Raw genomic sequence first — 26,640 nt, 5'->3', positions numbered from 1 at the left:
TTTAAAAAAATTATTTAATTTTTTTGTTTATTTGTTAATAATTAAAGAAAAATAAAAAAATAAACTAAATTATAAATTAGTTATATACTTAAAATATAATTTTTTCTAAAAAATAGGATATATTTTTTGTTTTTTCAAATATATTTGATAAAAATTCTCCGAAATCATTGGGGACAACCTTGGAAACAACGAGGTGGAAAAGTGAAAGAATCCAAAGTCCAGAGAAGTACTAAATCCAAACCACAATTGCATTTGCAGCGTGTACATCATCCATTAAGAATTGTATCTCTTACTGTCGTTTATCAATCTAGGCCCTGGAAAAAGGACCGAAAGAAAGCCGTTTTCGATTTTCTTTTCTCCCCTTCTCTGACTGCCGTTTCTTGTTTGTGATAAACCGTCCCTTTGCCAGCTCGCCCCCATTCGACTTTTTCTCCTCCTTCGCTGTCATCATCATCATGCCACAAGAAGTTTACTGTGTGTATTTATTTGATTTGGTGAAAATCCATTTTCATCGTCGTTTAAATGAAGAATCTTGTTCTTCGATTACCCCATGAAAGTAAAAGAACTTCAAGTTCGAAATCCCTTTAAATTTCTTCCTCATAACCCCACGAAAATGACATTTTGTGGGTAGTTTATACAACGAATTGTTCCACCCACCACTACCCCTTTTCACCTCAACTTCTAGGGTGCTGTAATCTTCCCAATTTCGTAAATCTCGAAAGAATTTCTCCATTTCTGTACAGAATTTTGTTCAATTCCAATTATTTTGTGAAAAAGTCGTTCCTTTCTTCTATTTCTTTTCGGTTCCGACCCTTATGCTTGAACCCAATTCGATTTAAGAAAGAAAGAAAGAAAGAGAGCATAAGGGTCTTGTCCATGGCGTCGATTCCTGCAGGTCCGAGCTCGGGATCGAGTTCGAGTTCTGGGTTTCAGTCCCCTTTCGGGGATACGACTTTCACCAAAGTGTTCGTTGGCGGGCTTGCTTGGGAGACTCAGAGTGAAACCATGCGTCAATACTTCGAGCAATTTGGAGAGATTCTTGAAGCTGTTGTGATCACTGATAAAAACACCGGCCGATCCAAGGGTTATGGTTTCGTGAGTGTCATCTTTATCTATAATCATTTATACATATTCACTTCGTTTTAATTTATGATATTATAGTGAAGTGACCTGTTTTGGATGATGGTGTTTTCATGGAGGGTTTAGGTGACTTTCCGTGATCCCGAATCTGCTTCAAAAGCATGTGTAGATCCAGCTCCGGTCATTGATGGTAGACGGGCGAATTGTAATTTAGCTTCACTTGGACGCCCTCGTCCTGCACTTTCTTTTGGTATTAATTTTTTTATTTTTTCAAAAAATTGAATTTTGTTACATGAATCATGGCTGAAATTGATTTTATTTATGTTCAGGACGTATGTCATCAACACTATCTTATGCAGGAGGTGTGCAAACTGCTCGCGTGCCTTCTATAGGAAGCTATGGCTACCAACAACAACCACCGCTTTTTTATGGCTACAGACAAGGATTAATGTATCCCTCATACCCGTAAGTTACATTTTTGAATTTTACATGCTAACATTCTCATTGAATTGGCAATTTGTTATGAAATCATTGAAAATATTGAAAAGGGTAGATGAATTATAGCAGTGTCAAAATACGATGCCTTAATAAGAAAAAAAAACTGAAAGTAGGATGCTATAATACACAAATAAATGAAAGTACATTGCTATTTCTTGCAATTAGGGTTTAAGGAGATAATGTTTGTTCTTTTTGGTGCAGGTATGGAACGTATAGTCCAGAATATGTCTATCCACAGGTCAATACTCAATAGTCTCCCAAAGCTCCTGAAAAAAAGGAAATATATTCAAATTTAACAAGTTATTTACTGATTAATAGGGCGTATACAATCCGTATTCAAGTCAGCAGTATCTTCAAGTATACGGAGCAGTTAACCCGCCCAATATGTATCCATACAATCAAATGGGTCAAATAGCTCCAAGTGGTCATGGTTACACGCCCTATCCAGGCTATAATACATTGCCAGGTCATCAAATTGTGCAATTTGGTGGGCCAAATGTAAATGCAGCTACTACTACTTCATCCATTCGGTCAATTCAAGCAGCATATCCAACAGGCAGTGTGTTTCTTTCAAAAGATTCTTTTTTTTTTTTTTAAAAAAAAATATGAGTTATTATGATCTGTGTAAAAAAAGAAGGAAAATTTTGGTGTTATCAGGTGTTGTAGCACCTGTTCAAGGACAACAATTTGTAATCCCTGCTCCATCATCCCAGATCATGCAAGGTGGTGGTGCTTCTGACCAAAATTCAGGATGAAGGTCTGATTAAAAGGCAAGTAATATTACTGTTTGGATAAATGATGTTTAAATATTAAATGACAAAATGATTTGTATACTTGTGAAATAAAAGGAAAAAAATAAATTCGGGAAAACTGTAAAAAGTTAGGACTTTAAGAGGAAAGCCTCATTTCCCTGACTTTCTCTATTAATCATGTCAAAAATAAACACTCACAGATAGCTTATGAGATTAAGGGATAAAGTGTCTGAATGAGTAATAATGTCTGTTTGGATAAAAGGTACTGTATGCATGAGGTCGGTTATGAGAGTTGAGACTAATGACCAATTTACCCCTACATTCCAAAAAACAAATTTCACAATATTCATCAATTCTAACAATATGCAATAATTTTTACGTGAGAGAATCTGGGAGGAGAAATGAGGAAGGACTAATAGGTAAAGAGTTAGTGTCCTAATACATTAAATCAGGTTTTTTTTAACTTAACCCATTAAGTCAATTTGTCCAGATTAAGTAAAAAAGAAACAACCCCTAAGTTTTGTGCCAAGATTAAGTCAAAATGAAACAATTCAAGATTAAGTAGTTAAATCATTAAGCCCATTAAGTAAAAAAGAAACAGTTTTCCACTTGTAATGTTTCTTTGATGATATTTTTGCAGGTATCCTTAGATTGCAGCAGGACTAAGAACGGTAGTACTGCTACTTGAGTGGCGGGCTTCAAATCTAGCCTTGCAAATTATTCGTTTTGCATTCTAGAGGTATACACTTGGTTTCATATTCATTAGAAAATGCAATTTTTTTTCCTTTGTGTTTTATGTGCCCTTGAATTTGCAGTAGAACCCTAAAAAAAGGTTCTTTGATCACATAGAAGTATAGCTATAGGAGTCTTTTGTTTTCTTTGAAGTTCTTTAAACAAGAGAAAGAGAACATGCGAGTTTGCTTTATGAAAGACTTGATTCTGTTTGCCTTTTGGTAGTCTCAAATAAAGATAATTACCCGAATTAAGTTATTAGCTTTTAGATAAAGATCTAGCCAATGATACATTTGTTCCCCTTAATATGAACAGTGGGGACGAGCTTATATACATTTTGGCCCTCATAAATATAATTGAACAGAACTCATGAGTTTGCTTTATGAAAAGAAGAATTTGCAAGGGCCCGTGAAGCCTATAAAGCCTTTCATGATGTGCCATGTTCTAATGTTCTTTTTCTTCAAATACTCCATTAAAAGACATGAGTTTTTAAATTTTAACAAATTTGAAAACTTGGCAACAAGAGAAAGATCCTTTAGGGGATGTTTCTTTTCGACTTAAATGGGCTTAATAACTTACTCTGGACAATTATATATTGTTGTTTCTTTTTTACTTGATCTGGACAAAATGACTTAATAGGTTAAGCCATAAAACCTGGCTTAATGTATTAAAACACCAAGAATAAAATCGAATGTAAGGACAAAATGGTCATGTAGTCTCATTCAGATCATTTATTCAGTCTTGAAAGGAATTAAAGAAACAGATCTTATGTATACAACACTGTATCTGGATATTCTGCCATTTTACCCATACAGAACTTGATGAGGAAAAAGAAACAGTATTTATTTGACTTTGGTTTCAGCCTCTAGAAACAATGCAACAGATAGACAACAAGATCTTTTATAACAGAGATTCGATTTTTTATGACCTTTACAGTAGTGTCACAGGTGGGGTAATTCTTTCATGAGTGGGCTTTGTTGAATATGATATTTTGTGGTGGTGGTGGTTGGGTAGGGTAGGGGTAGGGCTGATTTGGGGGGGGGGGGGACTACTTGTTTGCATTTTCTAATGTTCTTGTGGTTCTTAGCCTTCACACATGGGGATGGGCCCCCGACTTCCACAAATAAAAACCAACCTTTTTGTTCTAAAGAATCAAACATAATATAGAAAGTTTTAAAATAAAGCTTAATCTTGTACATTTTAGGATTAAAGGTAGTATCTTTATGAATCTTTAAACATATATGCTGGATAATACTGCATTTTCTTACACTAAAAGCAGATTTGGTTGATATTTTGTAGGTCATTTTTACCAGAGAAATCATGGTCAAGGAAATCCCATGAAGATGCGAATTGTGTCTTCCTTCCAAAATCCAAATGTGTCCCATTTGGTCCTCTTTCACTCTACCAGTGTCACAAGGGTCAAAGAAATTGCCACCCGATGCTGGAATAGGTTTCCAGCATGCATTGGAATCAGCTACACCATTCTTGTTAGGTTAACAAGGCCTATCATTGTGTAAACACATTGGCTAAACTGTATGGTGTTATATGTTGGTGTCTTTTTTTGTTATTGTTCATTGTTCTTGATCCTGGTTTTCAAAGGGTGAAAATCCAGAGATCTTGTAGTCTTAGAAAAAAATGGAAGTGTCATTGTTTGTGTGTGGCTGCAACTCTTCTTGAACAAAGTCTTTCTTTTGGGAAATTGTAGGTGTTGTGTTTGTTCTTTTACCTTTGTGATCAAATGGGGTGTTTGGATGTCCTTTGTCATTGTAGTTTTAAGTAGATGGTAAATAAATGGCATGAAGTATGCTTTTATAATGGTGTCATTGTGAAAGCATAACTCTTCATGTATGGATACGAATGTATCATATTGGATAGGGGGTGAGCATTTGGACACGTTGACTGGACCGAACCGGTGCACTGCACCGGACCAGACCGTTTTTCTGGACCTCTGGGCCAGTTCTTGGTTCTAGGATTTGAGAAAAACCTATCCATTTTGTCTCTATTTTTTTACTGGTCCGGTCGGTTCCGGGTAAAAACTGGTTTTGAACCGGCTTATTTTTTTAAAAAAAATTGTATTCTATGAAAGTCTTTAAAACGACATATCTTATTCGTTTTAAACCGGACTGACATGTGATTTCTTCCAACGTGTAATTAGAGTTTGTAGATGATTTTAGACTATAGTTTTATTATTTTTGGTGTTGTAGTCGATGAGATACAATCATTCAAAGATGATATATCAAAACTGAAATATTTCAACTTTTCAGCAAGAAATTTAAACTTTTGTATTCTGTGAAATTCTTTAAACAAACATATGTTGTTCGTCTTAACTCAATTGACATACGATTTTTTCTAACGTGTAATTTAGAGTTTGTAGATGATTTTAGACTATAATCTTGTTGTTTTTGGTATTATATTCGATGAGTTACAATGCTTTTGAAGATAAGATATCAAAGTTGAAATATTTCAACTTTTTAATAAGAATTTTATACTTTTGTATTCTGTGAAATTATTTAAACAAACATATCTCATTTATTTTAAGTCGGATTGACATGTGGTTTAACGTGTAATTTAGAGTTTGCAGATGATTTTAATCTATAATTTTGTTGTTTTTGGTGTAATATTCGATGAGTTACAATCCTTCAACGATGATATATCAAAACTGAAATATTTCAACTTTTCAGCAAAAAATTTAAACTTTTGTATTCTGTGAAATTCTTTAAACAAGCATATCTCATTCGTTTTCTATCGGATTGACATGAGTTTTTTTTTTCCTAATATGTAATTTAGAGTTTGAAGATGATTTAGACTATAATTTTGTTGTTTTTGGTGTTATATTCGATGAGTTACAATCCTTCAAAGATGAAATACCAAAAGTTAAAATATATCAGTTTTTCACCAAGAAATTTAAACTTTTGTATTATGCGAAATTCTTTAAACAAACATATATATTATTTGCTTTAAGTCGAATTGACATGAGATTTTCCCAACATGTAATTTAGAGTTTGTAGACGAGTTTAGACTATAATTTTATTGTTTTTGGTGTTATATTAAATGATTTAGAACCCTTCAAACAAATGGTATAAAGTATAAACAATCAAAGTTTGACCAGTATAAAAGCATAAGAAACGAAATCATATTCATTTTTACGAGTTGTACCGTATCAAACCCAAAAAATTATTCATTTGAACGAATCGTAACTTATCAAACCAAAAAACATATTCATTTTAACGAGTTATATCAAACCCAAAAACGCGTTTTAACAAGTTGTATCGTATGTATGTAAAGTTGTACCGGTCGAAATGGGTCCAAGAACCGGAAAACCGGGACCTGGACCCGATAAGTCTTATCCGGTCCGGTCCACGGTCCACAATATTCTCCGAAACCGGTCCGATCCAAGAGTCGGTATGGTCTGGTTCGGTCCGGTCCAATCCTAAATGGTCACTCCTAATATTGGATGTCGATCATATTATGACAATGGTGGTGGCGGTAGTGGTGCCGGTGGTGACATAGTGTTTTTCTAGTCGACCTTAAAAACTCTTTCTAAAACCCCTTAGCAATAAGAAAACGAATTTGCATGAATGTATATCGTATTGTGGAACTACATCTCATCATGTATCTATATAGATGAAAATATAACAAAATATGAGAGATATTAGGGATTTAGTAGATCTTGAGTCAAAGTTAAAACTCAACCCACAAGATAAACATGAAAAGTGTTTGTGTCATTTATTAATAAAAGAGATAATGTCACTGTAGCACAATCAACTTTTATGATTTATCAAACTTGACCAATTATGTTTTTTTCTTGCGCATTAGATCATCTAACTTTTACTGTACATGTCAAGTAGATCATTATCATTAGTTTTTTAACCATTCCTCCGTTAACTAGTTATCTAAATTACACGAATGGCCCCTATGGTTTAAATTTCTTTTGTAATTGGTCGTTATCAGCCATGTTACTCTAGGTGCCACGTGCCAAAACGTCGTGGAGCCACATGTCCAATTTTTGGTGGGCCACATGTTCACATCTCATGGTGCCATGTCATCGAGGTCGCTAGGTGTGGCCGCCTCCTCTGCCACGTGGCGCACTCTGGTGTTGCCACGTCATCCCAATATGTATTTTTTTGCGAATCTTCGAACAACCATAACTTTCGCATACAAGCTCCGTTTTTTATGTTCTTTATATCCCCAAAATCATCTTGATGAACACTACAACTTTTCTTTAGGTCTCAACAACTAACAATCACTTTATTTAAATTCATATTTAGATTGATTTAGACTGTTAGAATTTTGCAAAATTCATAACTCTTCATATGAACTATGTTCTCGACGTTCTCTATATCGACGAGTTCAGTTTTACGAGATCTTCAATTCTTGTTTACATTGCTTTAACTAAAAAGCAACTTGTAACAACGTAAAATTTCAAAACAATTTTTCATTTTTAAATCATAATTTCAATCACCAAAACAATATCCAACAACTGTTTCCAATGTCATAATAACAAACAAATCCCAAGATCTCAAATACATAAATCCTCTCAGTGTGTACGTATCATGCCGACGCCTTCCCACAGTCCTCGCTAGTACCTGAATCACATAACACAACAACTGTAAGCATAAATGCTTAGTGAGTTCCCCAGAATACCACATACAACACATACGCCACTCGTGGCTACAGTACGACCCTCCGGTCGATGTGTCTCAGCGGGACCCCCCAGTCCCGTAGCTCGTTGGACCCTCTGGTCCGGTTATAGCTCGTTGGGCCCTTCGGACCGGTCTGTATCGTTGGACCCTTTGGTCCGGTCTATATCGTTGGACCCTCCGGTCCGGTCTATACAATCACATATCATACATATATCACATTGCACATAATCTCATACATACAAATAGCATACAAGACCTTCCGGTCTACACATATATACCACTCTAGGTAATGTATAGTGAGAAGATTCACTTCGAATGAAGTTGGATAAACTCTCGCGCTCAACGTCCCGACCTAGCCTCCTCCTATCATTCCAATAATATCCCCGATCAATACTCTCTCATAGAATCATCTCTAAAGATTGGGTAGAAGGCCATTCTACCTCTCTCCGAACTCTCTTGAATCAGTCTTGGCCAGAACCCTAAGGTCAACGAAAGTCAACGGTCAAACTTTGACCCGACTCGTCGAGTGCACATGGGCGACTCGGCGAGTCCAAGCGGATCCTCTCAGTCCTTCTAGCCTCCTTTGGCTCGTCGAGTCATCGTTCAACTCGACGGGTTCCTCCTGTCACGAATTGCGGGGCAACGCCGACTCGACTCGTCGAGTCCACTTATGAACTCAGCGAGTTGACTCCATGATCATACTCAAATGACCTTCTAAGGTCAGATCTGTTTCTCTAATCCATATATTTGACCTTCCTAAGCATAATAATCACGTAAAGGTCGAATCTTGGTACACATGCAACACCTCCAAAGCTTCTTTTGGAGAAATAACTACTAAAAGGGCAACCTAAGTTCATTTCCTCCATGAAACCACATAAAGCTGGTTGGCTAAGGCTCTCTGGACATCAAAAGGTTCGGATCCAGAGTCTATCACTCAATGGGACAACATATGCATAAAATCAAGCCAATAAAGGTGTAGCACCTGGTTCCTGGTACGTAAAATTTATCTTAGTGTTTTTCATTTTTAGCCTTGGACTCGGTGAGTTGTAGGTCCGACTCGCCGAGTAGAGACGGGATCCGGAACACGTTTAAGTTGGCGACTCGGCGAGTCCATATTCTGGACTCGGCGAGTCCCCGCTGTCTGATGTAGGCCTGTCGAAAAAATCCGAAACCCGTTCTACCCACCCGACCCGTTCCGAATTCGGGTAGAATGGGTCAGATAGAACGGATAACGGGTATGAACATTCGGGTAATAGGTTAAGCCGATAATATTATAGGTCGGGTTTTAGGTATGAATATTTATTTTCGGGTATACCCGAATACCCGAATTCGTTTTTTAAATAATATCAAATATACAATGCAGTCACGTACGCACACTTCAAATAAAACAAAACTCTTCGTTTCCTTCTTATGAACGACGGCTCGACAACTGACGCAAACTTGCAAAGGGAATACGACGCTGAAGCTGAAGTCATGAACCGTCATCACAATTCTTAGTTTCTCTCTATCGCACGTAATGGAATTAAAAAAGTACATAACATATTATAATTATTTGTATTGTTATTATAGATGTACTTGTTAACTGTATGGAGTATTTTTCTACCCAATTTTTTATTAAACCAAACAACATGTAAAAAAAATATCAATAAGTGTCATTTAAGAAATTTTCGGGTATACCCGATAATTACCCGACCCGACCTCAAACCCAAATACCCGAAACCCGAAAACCCGAATTACAATATAGGTCGGGTATCGGGTATTATTTTCTTAAGGAAATACCCGTTCTACCCGAAACCCGAAAATTTTTACCCGTTCGACACCCCTAGTCTGATGAAACCCTAAATTTCAAGGGTTTGCACCCTATTTAAACCCTCTTATCCGCCCCTAAGCTCGCCCCCTTCACCCTCAGAGCCTTATACTTCGTTCAAGCCTTGTTCCTTATGAGATTGAAGCATTTGGGTGTGTTTTCTTGAAGACTTGGAGAGGGAAGGAGAGTAGATCAAGAAGAGAAGAAGGAGGCCAGGCATATTTGTGTTATCTCAGTGATTTCCTTGAGGTATAACTCAGTTTCCCTCTATTTTCATTCTTATTGTCCCTTGTAGCTCCATGAAAGTCCTTCTTGAGCCTTTTCCCAAGCTTGTTTGTGTTCTAGGGTTCGTAATAAGTTGTTTAGCCTCTATATCTAGGCATGATTGAGCTCCAGGAGCTTGGATCTACTGCCTTTATGGAGCCATATTGCATGAAAGCCCTAGATCTACTCTTTTGGTGCATTTTGATCCCTAAAACCCTCATGGGTGTTTATTTACACGTAAAGTTGGAAACTTTACATGTTAATCAGGCCCTAGAAACCCAGATCTATGAATGGCATGAGCTGGATTCAAGCAGAATCGCGTGTATAGTATTTGCATGTGGCAGACTCGGCGAGTCGTTCATCTGAATCGGCGAGTCGAGTCGCGAGTCCCCGAGTTTTTCCCCTTTTTCGTGTTGCGGGTTGGAGTAGTGAGTCATAGGGGTGTGACTCAGTGGGTTGGAAGCCAGACTCACTCATGAAGTAACTCGGCGAGTCAATGCCATGACTCGGCGAGTTCAAGGAAATCTTCTTGCCTCAAGAACAGACTTGGCGAGTTGTTCATATAGCTCGGCGAGTCTCATCATAGAGTGTTCTTCAGATGAAGATGAACTCGGCGAGTTGTTCATACAACTCGGCGAGTAGGATGAAGGACTTTTGGCCTTTAGTTTAGAAGGAGAACTCGTCGAGTCAATGCTTAACTCGACGAGTAGAGACGGGTTTATGGTCGGACAAAGGGATAGGGACTCGGCGAGTTGGCAAGTCAACTCGGCGAGTTGGCAAGTCAACTCGGCGAGTCGGGCCAACTGGCAATTGACTTTGACTTTGGCTCGTGGTTGGTTAGGGGTAAATGGTCATTTTACCCTGAGGTCAGTTAGCAGTATTTGACTAAGGGTTTTGTGGGAATTATAGCCGGAGGATTTTCGGAGCGGCAGCAGCAGCAGACAGTCAGTTCCCACGCAGATCAGCAACTACTTTGAGGTGAGTTACCTTCCAGTAGCGGTGGGTCTACCGCCATAATGTCGGCCCACCGGTAGGATTGTATGATGGATGTTTGTCTCTGTGATATTCATATAGGATTGTTACTACCTATGATATGTTATTGTGCTAGTATGATATGATGTTATGTGGTAGTGACAGTAGGGGGAGATAGTCCCCAGTATACCGGTCGATAGGGCCAAAGGGGCGGTCATGCCCAGCCATGCTAGATAGATTATGAGATATATGTGTTATGTGGTAGTAGTAGGGGGGGTGAAATAGTCCCCAGTATCCGGTCGGGAGGACCGAAGGGGAGACCAGCACCCATATATGCTAGTCAGTATCCGGTCGTGAGGACCGAAGGGGAGGCAAGCTCCCAGATATACTGGTCAGTATCCGGTTGAGAGGACCAAAGGGGAGGCCAGCTCCCAGATATATTGGACAGTATCCGGTCGAGGGGATCGAAGGGGTAGGTCGGGCACCCAGATATGCCTGACAATATATGTATTTTATGTGATTGTATGGTATGTGGTATGTTGGGAGAACTCACTAAGCTTCGTGCTTACAGTTTTCAGTTTTGGTTTCAGGTACCTCTTCTTCGAAGGGGAAAGAGCTAGCGCGGTAGTGGCCCATCACACACATGCCCTGTATTCCGCACTATGAGATCTTCCTGGGGATTTGTACTCTGACATTATTATGTTTTATGAAATGTTTTTCCAGACATGCGATATCTTTATAGACTGTTATGATCGGTGAACGTTTTATTTCAAATGTGTTGCTAAGTATATGTTTTAAAAATGAAATTTTTGGCTCGTATTTTTGGGATGTTACAAGTTGGTATCAGAGCCCTGGTTTGAGGGATTCGGACACACCTTCGGGGGTGTCTGAACTCAAATCGAGGGATTAAAAGATTTTGGAAAAAGAAAATGTTTTCTAAAAGGCTAAGTAAAGGGTTTTAAGAAAGAACAAAGTGTGTGATGTGCGCGACCGGCCAAGCTCAAGTAAGTATTCCCCAAAGTACCCATGCAAGCTTATGTTATGCTTATCAGTTTCAGTAGAACAACATGCTAGAATAGGACTAAGGATCTAGGAGTGATGCCTTATGTGTCTGCTTTATGTGCTTCAGTGTATGAAAAGTTGCATGCTAGAATTGAGTAAACAGCAGTAGGATAGCCTGTTTAGGTTATGCCTGATAGTACGATTTTATCATTGTATGCTAGTTCAGTTTTCTCTACGGGGATAGAGTTGCTTAAGATTGTTTCCTTTTGTCCAAATGTTGTTTGCTTTGTGCTATGTAGGCTTTGAGTGATGGGAGTTAGCTGTTAGGTGAATACGTTAAAGTCACATGTGATCAGGGTTGAATAATCTCAGAGTGTTGGATTTGACCCTATTGTGTAGCTCTTGTTTGAGTCCTAACCATTGTAAGGATGAGTCCCTTACTCGAAGGATTATCCGAGCCTCGTCGCATGTGATTGTATTCAGGTAATAGCTAATTGGCATCACAAAGAGACCTTCAGCAGCTGAGGATTGGGTTGGGTGGAGTCAGAGGTTTCCTAGGGTAAGCCTAGGATAAGAGTAGCAGTGATCAGCGGTAGTGAAAGGGACCTGATGGAGTCAAGGCAGTCCTTGGAGAAGGTACGGATAAATGTGGAAGGTAGTATGGGCTCGTACTACTGAAAGCAGAGGATCTGTACCCGAACCGAGGAAGGCCAAGATAAGACTAGGGAACTTGTAGTAGGTGTGATCCCTACAGAGGTATCAGTATCACTAACAGTTGTTATTTCTTTTGTATTTCAGAATGGTGGTACTACGCTCGAGGCCAACAGTTGGCAGTACAGGAGATGGATCGGGTTCGGGATCAGGTTCCGAGCCAGTAGATGAGGGGCTACGCGAGTTCGTCGCGTCAGAGATCACCAGAGGCATCCTTGAGTCGACCCCCATTATCTTCGGGTCGATCAAGGAAGGGATATTGGAGATGATGGAGGATCGCCTCAGGGCATTCAGGAGCGACATGGCATCTGGCCAGTCAGGATCTCGCACACTGTCCTTCAAGGACTTTCAGGGGAGTGGTGCGTCGGATTTTCATGGGGCGAAGGATCCCATAGCTACCAGACGATGGATTGCATACATTGAGTCTGCACAGTTGACTAGTTTCTGCCCTGAGGGGTCGAAGGTGAGATATGCTGCAGGATGTTTGAGAGATCGAGCTAGGGATTGGTGGGAGTCCGTTGGTGACTCGTTGGGAGCCTCGGCTGTCGAGGCTATGACCTGGTCGGACTTCGTGACCAGGTTCATGGCAGAGTTTGCGCCAGCTGTCGATCTTCAGCAGATGGCCAGGGAGTTCCTAGATATGAGACAGACGACGGAGACTGTGGCGGAGATCACCGCCAAGTTTCGGGAGAGGGCGTTGTTGGTGCCCCAGTACACGGGTGACGAGGAAATGAGGAGGACCCGCTATCATGACATGCTACGAGCTGATATTCAGGAGCATGTCAGTTTTTCAACTTGCCCTACCCTGGACTCTATGATTGCCAGGGCAAGGGAGAGGGAGATAGATCTGGAGCACATTCGGAAGAGGAAGGCGGAGGAGGGGCATGTTATGGGGGCTTCGGGGAAGAAGCCCAAGGGATCAGATGCGGGGACGAAAGGCCAACAGGGGCGGGGTCGCTGCAGGAAATGCGGCAAGACGCACGAGGGAGCGTGCAAGTTGGGATCGTCAGGCTGCTACAAGTGCGACAAGTTAGGCACTTCAGCAGGGATTGTACCGCCCCTGCACCTGTGATTCAGACATCGGAGTTGTTGTGTTTCCACTGCAACCAGAGGGGCCACAAGAAGGCCAATTGCCCCCAGTTGACAGCATCAACGCCGGTTAAGGCGCCGGCTCCAGCTACCCTGCGGATTACAGATGGCCGGCAGGGCAAGGCAGAGGCTCCAGTGGTGAGGAGCCGGACATTTCAGCTGACGACAGAGGAGGCACGCGCCGCACCTGATGTGGTGACGGGTATGATTCTTTCCCTCTACTTTATTTTTGTGATGTTATGATATTGATATGTGCTCTGTGTATATGCTTTAGGATCGTTCCATGTGAACGGTATTCCTATTCAGGTGTTGTTTGACTCGGGTGCCACTCGATCATTTTTTCCCTTGCGTTTAGCAAGAGGTTTACTGAGTTTTCGGGCATGTTAGATTGCCCTTTAGAGGTAGAGATTGCCGATGATCGATCGGTGCGAGCGTCAGCAGTATTCAGGGATTGTGTCCTAAGGTTATTTGAGGAGCGCTATTTGGTAGATTTGGTTCCTATCCCTTTGCGGGGGAACAAGGTGATTATAGGCATAGATTGGTTGAGCCCTAATGGGGCGATGATAGATTGCGCACAACAGTTAGTGCGGATCAGGACCCCAAGTGGGGGAGAGTTGGTGATCCACGATGAGAGGCCGCAGCGTGGACCTACATTATGTTCAACAGCGAGAGCTAGGTGCTACCTTCAGCAGGGTTGCGCGGGATATGTCGCGTATGTTTTGGATACCCGGGAGACGGGTAAGGCGACGGTGAGCGAGGTTCCAGTGGTGCGAGACTACACTGATGTGTTCCCGGAGGAGCTTCCTGGAATACCTCCAGAGCGCCAGGTAGAGTTCAGGATCGACCTAGTTCCTGGTGTGGCTCCGATAGCTAAGGCACCCTATCGGTTGGCTCCTCCCGAGATGCAGGAGTTGTCTACGCCGCTGCAGGAGCTGTTGGACAAGGGATTTATTCGACCGAGCAGTTCACCCTGGGGAGCCCCGATCCTGTTTGTGAAAAAGAAGGACGGGTCGCATCGGATGTGTATAGATTACCGGGAGATGAATAAGGTAACGGTGAAGAACCGTTACCCACTCCCGAGGATTGATGACCTCTTTGATCAGTTGCAGGGAGCATCCTGGTTCTCCAAGATCGATTTGCGTTCAGGTTATCATCAGATGAGGGTCAGAGAGGAGGATGTAAAGAAGACCACGTTTCGGACGCGTTATGGCCATTATGAGTTCGTGGTGATTCCATTTGGGCTCACCAATGCTCCTGCCGCGTTCATGGACCTCATGAACCGCGTGTGTACACCGATGCTGGATCGGTTAGTGATAGCTTTCATTGATGACATCTTGGTTTATTCCAAGACGCAGGAGGAGCACGAGGACCATCTGAGAGAGGTTTTGGAGACCTTGAGGAGGGAGAGCTTGTACGCCAAGTTCTCTAAATGTGAGTTTTGGTTGCGCGAGTGGCAGTTTCTTGGGCACCTCGTCAACCAGAACGGGATTTCAATAGACCCGGCCAAGGTGGAGGCCGTGATGAGATGGGAGGTTCCGAAATCTCCATCCGAGATTCAGAGTTTCCTAGGATTAGCAGGCTACTATCAGAGATTCATTCAGGATTTCTCTAAGATAGCCGTACCCCTGACATGGTTGACTAGGAAAGCCGTGGTCTTTCGATGGGGGCCTGAGCAGCAGGCAGCGTTCGAGATTCTGAGACAGAGATTGTGCGAGTCGCCAATCTTAGCCCTGCCCGAGGGCATAGAGGATTTTGTGGTATATTGTGATGCGTCCATTTCGGATTTAGGCGCGGTATTGATGCAGAGGGGTCATGTCATTGCTTATGCCTCGAGGTAGCTGAATCCTCACGAGATGAACTACCTGACGCATGATTTAGATTTGGGGGCGGTGGTCTTCGCCCTCAAGATTTGGCGGCATTACCTCTACGGGGTTTGATGTACCATTTACACGGACCACAAGAGTTTGAGGTACCTCATGGATCAGCCAAATATGAACATGAGGCAGCGTCGGTGGTTGGACGTGGTGAAGGATTATGATTGCAAGATCCTTTACCACCCGGGGAAGGCCAACGTGGTGGCCGATGCACTTAGCCGTAAGGCGGCACCGATCAGGGATGTGTGTATGAGGATGACGGTGGTGACTCCACTGTTAGAGTAGATTCGGGAAGCTCAGCAGGAGGCTATGAAGGAGGAACATCGGAAGAGCGAGCGAATAATGGGTCAAGTCACCTCCTTTGATTATGATAGCCGAGGATTATTGACACTACACCGTAGGGTGTGGGTGCCGTATCTTGGAGGCATGCACCAGATCTTGATGGAGGAGGCGCACAAATCCCGATTCTCTATTCATCCAGGAGCGACGAAGATGTATAGGGATCTTCGTCTAGACTATTGGTGGCCCTGCATGAAGCGGGATGTGGCATGGTACGTTGAGCGGTGTTTGACTTGCAGGATGGTCAAGGCCGAGCATCAGAGACCGCATGGCAAGACGCAGCCGTTGGACATCCCATTGTGGAAATGGGAAGATATTACGATGGATTTTATCACGAAGCTTCCCAGGACTGCGCGAGGAGTAGATTCGATTTGGGTCATCGTGGATCGATTGACCAAGAGCGCCCATTTTGTCCCGATCCAGGAGAGTATCTCGGCCGAAAAGTTGGCCGATATCTATATCAGGGAGATAGTGGCGCGACACGGGGTGCCAGTGTTAGTGATATCAGACCGAGATGTGCGGTTCACTTCCAGGTTTTGGAAGAAGATTCATGATGAGTTGGGCACTCGTCTACATTTTAGCACCGCCTTTCACCCGTAGACGGATGGTCAGAGCGAGCGAACCATCCAGAATTTGGAGGATATGTTGCGGGCATGTGTGCTAGATTTCGGTGGTAGCTGGGATACCTATCTTCCCTTGGCCGAGTTCTCATACAACAACAGCTACCACGCGAGTATGGACCGACCCCCATTCGAGATGTTGTATGGACGGAGGTGCAGGACCCTGATATGTTGGGGTGAAGTTGGCCAGAGGGTCATGGGGAGCACCGATGTGGTGCTCAAGACGACCGAGAGGATCCGCCAGGTTCGAAGCAGGCTTCAGACTGCGCAGAGTCGGCAGAAAAGTTACGCTGACAAGCGTCGATCAGACTTGGAGTTCCATGTCGGGGATATGGTTCTCCTGAAGGTGTCGCCTTGGAAAGACGTCATTCGATTTAGGAAGAGGGGCAAGTTGGGCCCGAGATACATTGGTCCATTCAGGGTTATAGCCCGGGTGGGCAAGGTGGCATATAGGTTGGATATGCCAGCCGAGATTAGTCAGATCCACAACACCTTCCACGTCTCCCAGCTGCGGAAGTGCCTAGTGGATGATTCAGCGGTGGTGTCACTAGAGGACATACAGGTTGATGACAGCCTGAATTACATTGAGCGCCCAGTCGCAATCCTCGACCGGAAGTCGAAGGATCTGAGGAACAAGAGGGTGGAATTAGTAAAGGTGCAATGGCAACACCGCAAGGGTTCGGAATGGACTTGGGAGCCGGTGGAAGAAATGACGGAGCATTACCCCGAGCTGTTTCAGGATCGGGCGACAGACTTCGAGGATGAAGTCTAAAATAAGTGGGGGAGGTTTGTAGCACCTGGTTCCTGGTACGTAAAATTTATCTTAGTGTTTTTCATTTTTAGCCTTGGACTCGGCGAGTTGTAGGTCCGATTCGCCGAGTAGAGACGGGATCCGGAACACGTTTAAGTTGGCGACTCGGCGAGTTCATATTCTGGACTCGGAGAGTCCCCTCTGTCTGATGAAACCCTGAATTTCAAGGGTTTGCACTCTATTTAAACCCTCTTATCCGCCCCTAAGCTCGCCCCCTTCACCCTCAGAGCCTTATACTTCGTTCAATCCTTGTTCCTTGTGAGATTGAAGCATTTGGGTGTGTTTTCTTGAAGATTTGGAGAGGGAAGGAGAGTAGATCAAGAAGAGAAGAAGGAGGCCAGGCATATTTGTGTTATCTCAGTGATTTCCTTGAGGTATAACTCAGTTTCCCTCTATTTTCATTCTTATTGTCCCTTGTAGCTCCATGAAAGTCCTTCTTGAGCCTTTTCCCAAGATTGTTAGTGTTCTAGGGTTCGCAATAAGTTTTTTAGCCTCTAGATCTAGGCATGATTAAGCTCCAGGAGCTTGGATCTACTGCCTTTATGGAGCCATATTGCATGAAAGCCCTAGATCTACTCTTTTGGTGCATTTTGAGCCCTAAAACCATCATGGGTGTTTATTTACACGTAAAGTTGGAAACTTTACATGTTAATCAGACCCTAGAAACCCAGATCTATGAATGGCATGAGCTGGATTCAAGCAGAATCGCGTGTATAGTATTTGCATGTGGCAGACTCGGCGAGTCGTTCATCTGAATCGGCGAGTCGAGTCACGAGTCCCCGAGTTTTTCCCCTTTTTCGTGTTGCGGGTTGGAGTAGTGAGTCATGGGGGTGTGACTCAGTGGGTCGGAAGCCAGACTCACTCATGAAGTAATTCGGCGAGTCAATGCCATGACTCGGCGAGTTCAAGGCAATCTTCTTGCCTCAAGAACAGACTCGGCGAGTTGTTCATATAGCTCGGCGAGTCTCAGCATAGAGTGTTCTTCAGATGAAGATGAACTCGGCGAGTTGTTCATACAACTCGGCGAGTAGGATGAAGGACTTTTGGCCTTTAGTTTAGAAGGAGAACTCGTCAAGTCAATGCTTAACTCGACGAGTAGAGACGGGTTTATGGTCGGACAAAGGACACCCCAAAACCACGAACGGCGGAAACGTTTAGGGGTGGAGGACGTCATGTACAGTATCACAACAGTGTAATATAATAAACAAGCAACAACATCATCCATTGCATTATAAGTAAAGTTTTAATACATGTGTGTTCTTTCATTGTAATAAGACACCAAAAATATACAATCAAAATAAAAGACGAGACTTGTCTGCTCCGTCTTCTCAAAACCTGGCCATCGTACCTGTCTACTGTTGACCTGAGAATGCAAGTTATTTTGAAAGAGAGTATCAGCTTTAAAGCTGGTGAATTCATAAGTATTTAAGTGTCATTGTCTTGCTTATGAAAATCTGTTATGAAGGCCATGTATACCTTTAAATGAAAGTGTTGATGTAAGTATGGAAACCCTAGAAAATCCCTTATTTCCTATAAGTATGAATTGTAGTCTTCTACCAAGACCTGAATGTTTTGTAAGTAAAATGATAGTTTTCCTTTAATTGTTTAGTACTAAAGTACTTAGTCTAATTCATCGTTTATGTGAAAGTATCACAAAATAAAGTAAACAGGAAAATGTACTACTGTAAGTGTTGTCACTGGGTACTAGGACTAACATAGCATATGTAACTGTTATCCCGAGGTACTAGGGTTAACACGACCTATATAACCTAATGAACATCCGAAGATTGTCAAATTGTCCTCTGTAGCAGCAGCAGGGCGGAGGAAGGGTTAGTCCCTGTAAAGGTACTCCTAGTATAAGTAATAACCGTAGGCATCCGTAGATGTTCATCACCCACTGTTGCTAACAGATGGGTTCCGAAATGGTTAGTCCCGTCCATATATCCCGAGGTACTAGGGATAGGGGCCCATCAAGGTATCCTGAGGTACTAGGGATAGGGTCCTGTCTAGATATCCCGAGGTACTAGGGATATGCAGGAAGATTTACACAGAAGGTACTAATAAATCATCCTCGCAATTTGAGATACAAGTATTCATGTTAATATACACAGGTAAGTGTATCTACGTAAAGGTACTCATGTAACGCGTTCATGTAAGCATGTTCATGTATCGTGTAAGTATATGTAAACGTACTCATGTATCATGTAATCAAATGTAAATGTACTCATGTATCAGGTAATGTACTGGTATAGACTCATGAATGAACTGACTCTTGTGTGATTCCTTGTAATAGGAATTATGTTTGATATCTTCAAATTATCCCTATGATAATTAACTGAGAGGTAATTGGTTGATCATGTAGGTTTATACACTCTTACTACTCAAGGGTGTGGGAAACTGAATGAAAGGTGTAAACTAAAACATCAATACATATATAAGAATATAAGTATATATGCATAGTTTAGTTCAAGAATGTAAAATAATGGTTTTGCAAGATATCTAGGAGTTTTGAACAATAATTAAGAATGAATTGATGTCATTTTAATAAACATTTCCAAAACTAATACTTTTGTTATCAAGGTATTTTAAGACAGAAAACCATTTCATGCATCATATTTTGTAGTATGTGAAATCTGTTAAATGACAAACACAGTTTTAAAATACATATCAATGATTTAATAACATGTTTGTTTCTACTTGTACCCCCCCCCCATTTAAGCATTTAAAATCATTTAAAACATTGATTAGGGGTATGAACTCACCTGAAGTTGGTGATTGGGATGAACTGAACGGTATAGGATTGCTAGGTATTAAGCGAGGACTTGTACACACACTACGATCCTAATGAACATATAATCACACATATATGCACTCAATTAGTCTCAAATCACTAATTGATAATGTTAAGACATCCTAGACATAATAAACACTTTATATAAGTGTTTTAAGCCCTAAGGATTGCATCTAAGCTATTGTGGGACATGGTACTTGTGTTTAGGGTTCCAAAGGACCCCATATATGAGTTTACTCCCCATATACCATCACACATGGAGTTTACGGTTGTAAACTCTTGAGTTTACGGCCGTAAACTCCCAACCATGGGGGTATTGTTTGTTTTGAAGTCCCATATGATTCCTAGAATTATTCCAACTTGGTGGTTCAATTCTTGAAAGGGTTTAAGGTCTAGAAACACTCCAATTAGGAGTTTACGGCCCTAAGGCCATTTCCTTTGGAGTTTATGGCCGTAAACTCCATTGGAATGGTGTTCTTGTTGATTTCAAGCCTCAAGCATAGGTGGTATAAGTTCTAGGCTTTTATTCCAAGCATATGAAGACATTTGGCACACTTTGGTGCCATTCTTTCATGTTTACGGCCCAAGAACAAAGTCTTGGCCGTAAACTCACTTTGATAAGTGATTTTGATGTGCTTAAGGCCTTAGATTAAGTGGGAAACAATTCCATGTAAAGGTCTAGGGCTTTAGGTGTCTTAAAAACACCCTTTGGTCCATTTCTATGGAGTTTACAGCCTAAGATACACTTGGGCCGTAAACTCTCATTTGTTTGTGTTCTTTGATTGTTTTCTTGTCCTTAATACACCTACAATTAAGTCTAGGGTAGTAGCATAACACAAGGAACAATCTAGGCTCGGTTTCGGGAGTTTACCGCCCAAGAACACCTTGGGGAGTAAACTCCTAGATCTAATGATTTAGCCATCTAAATCATGTTATAAGCACATAATAAGCTTTCTAACACTACTAGAAAGAGTTACTCACAATTTGGGATAAAAACCCGAAGATCCGTGAGAGAGAAAATGGCTTTTCTCTAGTTGGAAATGTGAATAATGAATGAATTTGGTTCAGAATTCTATTTATAGTCCTGAGATATTTTTGGTAGAAAATATTTTTATTCCTGAAATGATCTCTAATATAACAGAGTGTTGGAATAACAGTGTTGCACAAAACCCTAGTGCACCCACTCTCCTGATATTTCCTGAAGTGTAAACCCTGAATTACTCAAACTTACGCGAAAAGTCTGAAAATTAACTGTGACTGCTATAACTTCTATTGAAGTGATATAGTTTATACATAATGGAAATTTCGGGTTGTCACAGACAAAGGGATAGGGGCTCGGCGAGTTGGCAAGTCAACTCGGCGAGTCGGGCCAACTGGCAGTTGACTTTGACTTTGGCTCGTGGTTGGTTAGGGGTAAATGGTCATTTTACCCTGAGGTCAGTTAGCAGTATTTGACTAAGGGTTTTGTGGGAATTATAGCCGGAGGATTTTCGGAGCGACAGCAGCAGTAGACAGTCAGTTCCCACGCATATCAGCAGCTACTTTGAGGTGAGTTACCTTCCAGTAGCGGTGGGTCTACGGCCACAATGCCGACCCACCAGTAGGATTGTATGATGGACGTTTGTCTCTGTGATATTCATCTAGGATTGTTTCTACATGTGATATGTTATTGTGCTAGTATGATATGATGCTATGTGCTAGTGACAGTAGGGGGAGATAGTCCCTAGTATACCGGTCGATAGGGCCGAAGGGGCGGTCATGCCCAACCATGCTAGATAGATTATGAGATATATGTGTTACGTGGTAGTAGTAGGGGGTGAAATAGTCCCCAGTATCCGGTCGGGAGGACTGAAGGGGAGACTAGCACCCATATATGCTAGTTAGTATCCGGTCGAGAGGACCGAAGGGGAGGCAAGCTCCCAGATATACTGGTCAGTATCCGGTCGAGAGGACCAAAGGGGAGGCCAGCTCCCAGATATACTGGACAGTATCCGGTCGAGAGGACCGAAAGGGGTAAGTCGGGCACCCAGATATGCCTGACAATATATGTATTTTATGTGATTGTATGGTATGTGGTATGTTGGGAGAACTCACTAAGCTTCGTGCTTACAGTTTTCAGTTTTGGTTTCAGGTACCTCTTCTTCCAAGGGGAAAGAGCTGGCGCGGTAGCGGCCCATCACACACATGCCCTATATTCCGTACTATGAGATCTTCCTGGGGATTTGTACTTTGACATTATTATGTTTTATGAAATGTTTTTCCAGACATGCGATATCTTTATAGAATGTTATGATCGGTGAATGTTTTATTTCAAATGTTTTAAAAATGAAATTTTTGGCTCGTATTTTTGGGATGTTACAAAAGGGTATAGAAAACCCTAAAATTCAAGGATCTCATACTAAACAAAAAAAGGGATCGATTTTCTACCTCAAAGTTGCAGATCCAAGTTGGAAACCCACAGAATAGCAATCCCCTTGGCCTCCTCTTTCTGGAAACACTTTCTTCTTGGCTAAACCACACTAAAAATGATCAAAATAGCTCAATCTCTCTCACAACTCGCTCAAGCTCTCTAGGGTTTCTCTCTCAGGACTGGTAGCCGCTAATGGAGGCCATAAAGGCCTTTAAATAGGGCACAGACCCTGAGGATTAAGGTTTCATTCCATAGCGCGGACTCGTCGAGTCCACCCTTACCGACTCGTTGAGCCTGTTCATTAATCCAGTCAGCAATCGCGGTCCTACTCGACGAGTATACGACTCAACTCGTCGAGTCCTTCTCTTTTACTCAAAATAAATGATCAAACATAATACCTAGAAATCCGGATGTTACAATTCTCCCCCACTAGAATCAGACTTCGCCCCCGAAGTCTTGATTCGCAAACAACTCTGGATGCTGCTCCCGCATTTCCAACTCCGGCTCCCATGTCAGCTCGGACCCTCTCCGATGTTGCCACTAGACCTGAACCAAGGACACCTCCTTGTTCCTCAGAACTTTGATCTTCCGATCCCGAATCGCGATTGGCCTCTTAGCATAATTCAGGCTCACATCCACCTGAATATCCTCCAGCGGCACTACTGCTGACTCGTCGGCTATACACTTCCTCAACTGAGACACATGGAAGGTATCATGAATCCGGCTCAACTCCGTAGGTAGCTCCAACCGATATGCTACCTTGCCCACCCTCGCGGTCACCCTGAACGACCCAATATATTGGGGCCCCAACTTGCCTTTCTTCCTGAAATGAATCACTCCTTTCCATGGAGACACTTTCAGGAGTACGAAGTCTCCGACCTGAAACTCGAGCTCGGATTGTCGCCTATCCATGTAACTCTTCTGGCGACTCTAAGCTGTCAACAACCTCTGCCTGACCTGCTGAATCTACTCTGTCGTCTAAAGCACTATCTCAGTGCTGCCTATCACTCTCTGCCCTACCTCTCCCCAACAGATGGGAGTCCGACACCTCCTCCCATACAACAACTCGAAGGGAGGCATACCAATGCTCGAATGGTGACTGTTGTTTTAGGATAACCCAGCCAACGAAAAATACGTATCCCAACTCCCTCCGAAGTCCAACACACATGCCCGAAGAATGTCCTCAAGTGTCTGAATCGTGTGCTCACTCTGTCCGTCCGTCTGAGGGTGGTAAGCGGTACTGAAATGCAGCCTTGTGCCCAACTCCTCGTGGAACTTCTTCCAGAACCTGGAAGTGAAACGGACGTGCCGATCTGATAAAATAGAGATCGAAACTCCATGATGCGATACCACCTCCCTCACATACAACTCTGCTAGCCTCTCAGCAGAATAACTCTCACTGATAGCAAAAAAGTGAGCACTCTTCGTCAGCCGGTCGACGATCACCCAAATTGCGTCGACACCCCTCGTGGTCCTCGGCAACATGGTGATGAAATCCATAAAAATCTATTCCCACTTCCATTGGGGAACCTCAAGTGGCTGCAACATGCCATGCGGATGCTGGTGCTCAACCTTAACCCTGCGACAGGTTAAGCACCTCTCAACAAACAATGCTACATCCCTCTTCATACAGGGCCACCAATAATCTTTCTTCAGATCCAAATACATCTTAGTGGCCACGGGATGGATCGAAAATCTCGATCTATGCGCCTCCTTCATCAAAGTGGTGCACGCCCTGCCTGCATACAACACCCAAATCCGACCCTGAAAGGTCATAAGCCCGCGGCTATCGGTAATGGACTCCGGTACCTGCCCAATCACCCGCTCTCTCTTCTGGTTCTCTGGTCTCACGACCTCTGCCTGGGCCTCCCGAATGGTGTCCAACACCAGAGTCATCACTGTCAACCACATACAAATGTCTCGAATAGGGGCGCTCTCCGCCCTACGGCTCAGGGCATCAGCTACAACATTAGCCTTGCCCGGGTGGTACAAGATATCACAATCGTAATCCTTTACCACGTCCAACCATCTCCTCCGGCGCATATTCAGATTGGGCTGATCCATCAAATACTTCAAGCTCTTGTGGTCCATGTAGATAGTACACCGAACCCCATACAAATAGTGACGCCAGATCTTGAGGGCGAACACCACTGCCCCCAACTCCAGATCGTGGGTGGGATACCTCGTCTCATGAGGCTTCAGCTGCCTCGATGCGTACGCTATCACATGCCCCCTCTGCATAAGTACTGTACCCAATCCCAATATCGATGCGTCACAATACACCGCAAAATCCTCCATCCCTTCCGGGAGGGCTAGCACCGGGGCTTCGCACAACCTCTGGCAAAGTGCCTCAGCGAGGTATGCTGCTCCGGACCCCATGAAAAAGCAACATCCTTCCGGGTCAACCTGGTGAGAGGCACGAAGATTGTAACATCCAAATTTTCAAAACAATTAAAACTTTTCAAAATCACCCATTTTATTAAGATTGTTGCAAAAAGGTTTTCAATACATTATTAAACAGAGTAATTTCCCAGGTTCATATCATAAAACACCAACGCGTGGAACGGTACGATCACGCCCTTGCCTTGCCATAGACTCTTGAGAACCTGAAACATAAAACCACAACTGTAAGCCCGAAAGCTTAGTGAGATACCCCCAGAATACCAACCACATATACGCCTTTCCAGGCTCTGACCTTCCGGTCCATGTGTCTCAGGGGACTTCCGTCCCTGCTGGGTAAACCTTCCGGTCCTACCCACGCCGACCTTCCGGCCCATAACATATTGCCTTCCGGCCCATAACATATATTGCCTTCCGGCCCATAAGCATAAAATGCATATACAACATAACGAATAATCATATAGCAGTTCATAGACAACAATCGATCAACAGATTACATATCATAGCATTACTCTAACAAGATACCGGTCTAGCCGGTCACTATCATAACATTACCCTATGAATCAGTCAACATACTAAATGCATACATACGCCTTTCCAGGCCATGACCTTCCGGTCCACATAGTAATGCCTTCCGGCCTGTAACATATAATGCCTTCCGGCCTGTAACATATAATGACAACTACCCGGATTTCCATCCGGTAAAAAGGGTCGGCCTTGGTGCCATAAACCCTAGCGATATAGTGAGGATAACTCACCTCGAAACTGCCGACTGAACAGATAGCTCAAGCTGCTCCGATCACTGATACGATCTCCACCTCTGGACAGTCACCAATGCACTGGATTCAAACAATAACAACAATTACCAAAATACCCCTGGAACCACTGGTAAATCCTTGGTCAAAGACAAGGTCAAAGTCAACCCCTGACTGACCCTACTCGCCGAGTCAACCCTATGACTCGCTGAGTCCCCATACTCAGAACTTCACTCAACCTACGATCTAACTCGCCGAGTCACCCCAAGACTCGCCGAGTTCAACGACTCTGAGTCCACTCGCCCTTAACTCACCGATTCCTGAAGACACCCTTTCTACACGTCGAGTATCCCCTTTTTACTCGACGAGTTCCTCCTGGAAGAATCGCGGGGCCACCCCGACTCAACTCGCCGAGTCTGAAGAACAACTCGACGAGTCCCAGTTAATCTTCAAGCTACTCGCCGAGTCTGTTCATCGGACTCGGCGAGTCCATGCCATGAAACCGCTCAAACTGCTTTCTAATGGCAGAACTGCTCCGACCATTCATAGGCCTGGCCTTCCTAGACTGGTCCATCACGTAAGGTCCTCATTTTGGTGCTCATGATACACCCCATGATTCATAACATACATATTGACCTAAGGCATAAGGATTCCAATCCAAAACCTTCATCAATTCCCGAAATGTACAGGCATGGGACATTCTGGACCTCCAAAGGTCCCAATACAGAGTCACAATCGTTTGGGGGACTAGGGTAGCATTCAATCTAATCACAAAAGGGTTCCACAAACCCTAATTCCATAAACACATCAACATAGCAGAGTATACTCGAATTCTTACCTGGATGATGTATTCTCTGTGTCCCCAATCCTCAGAATGTGACTCCCTTGCTGCTCCTTTAGCCAATCCCTTCTCTTCCTTGCACAACCACTCTTCTATAATCAACAATGGCCTATAATCCTTGCTCCAGATGCACACAATCGATTTAGGGTTCTTCTCAGAAGGCTAAAATGAACAATGACGGCCAATGAGTCCTTTTTATACGTCCCAAACCTGAACGGTTAGGGTTTTCGCTAAACAGCGTAGACTCGC

General features: G+C 42.9%; 1 protein-coding gene across 2 annotated transcripts; it reads left to right on the top strand.

Annotated features, from left to right (window-relative positions):
- The first annotated feature begins 412 nt into the window (after positions 1–412).
- Positions 413–4,787, top strand: LOC145072739 (RNA-binding (RRM/RBD/RNP motifs) family protein). Of its 2 annotated transcripts, none has more exons than XM_079019204.1 (8): positions 413–1,095; positions 1,207–1,330; positions 1,410–1,545; positions 1,780–1,816; positions 1,897–2,137; positions 2,236–2,348; positions 2,971–3,069; positions 4,362–4,787. In XM_079019204.1, the coding sequence occupies exons 1-6, from the start codon at positions 877–879 to the stop codon at positions 2,331–2,333; spliced, it is 855 nt and encodes a 284-aa protein (XP_078875330.1). In that variant the 5' UTR covers positions 413–876; the 3' UTR covers positions 2,334–2,348; positions 2,971–3,069; positions 4,362–4,787. The 2 variants fall into 2 exon arrangements, with proteins under 2 accessions (XP_078875330.1, XP_078875331.1); XM_079019205.1 differs by having other exon boundaries at positions 414–1,095; positions 1,897–2,134.
- The last annotated feature ends 21,853 nt before the right edge of the window (positions 4,788–26,640 follow it).

Source organism: Lactuca serriola, chromosome 9, assembly GCF_051521515.1.
Source record: "Lactuca serriola cultivar US96UC23 chromosome 9, Lser_US96UC23_V15, whole genome shotgun sequence".
NCBI lineage: Eukaryota > Viridiplantae > Streptophyta > Magnoliopsida > Asterales > Asteraceae > Lactuca > Lactuca serriola.
This window is presented reverse-complemented; position numbering and strand designations above follow the sequence as displayed.

Excerpts from the sequence above, each read along its gene's own strand:
- LOC145072739 (XM_079019204.1), top strand. The coding sequence starts at position 877 with ATGGCGTCGATTCCTGCAGGTCCGAGCTCGGGATCGAGTTCGAGTTCT. Across the intron at positions 1,331-1,409 it reads TCGTCCTGCACTTTCTTTTG|GACGTATGTCATCAACACTA; the intron begins GTATTAATTTTT and ends ATTTATGTTCAG. Across the intron at positions 1,817-1,896 it reads CAGAATATGTCTATCCACAG|GGCGTATACAATCCGTATTC; the intron begins GTCAATACTCAA and ends ACTGATTAATAG.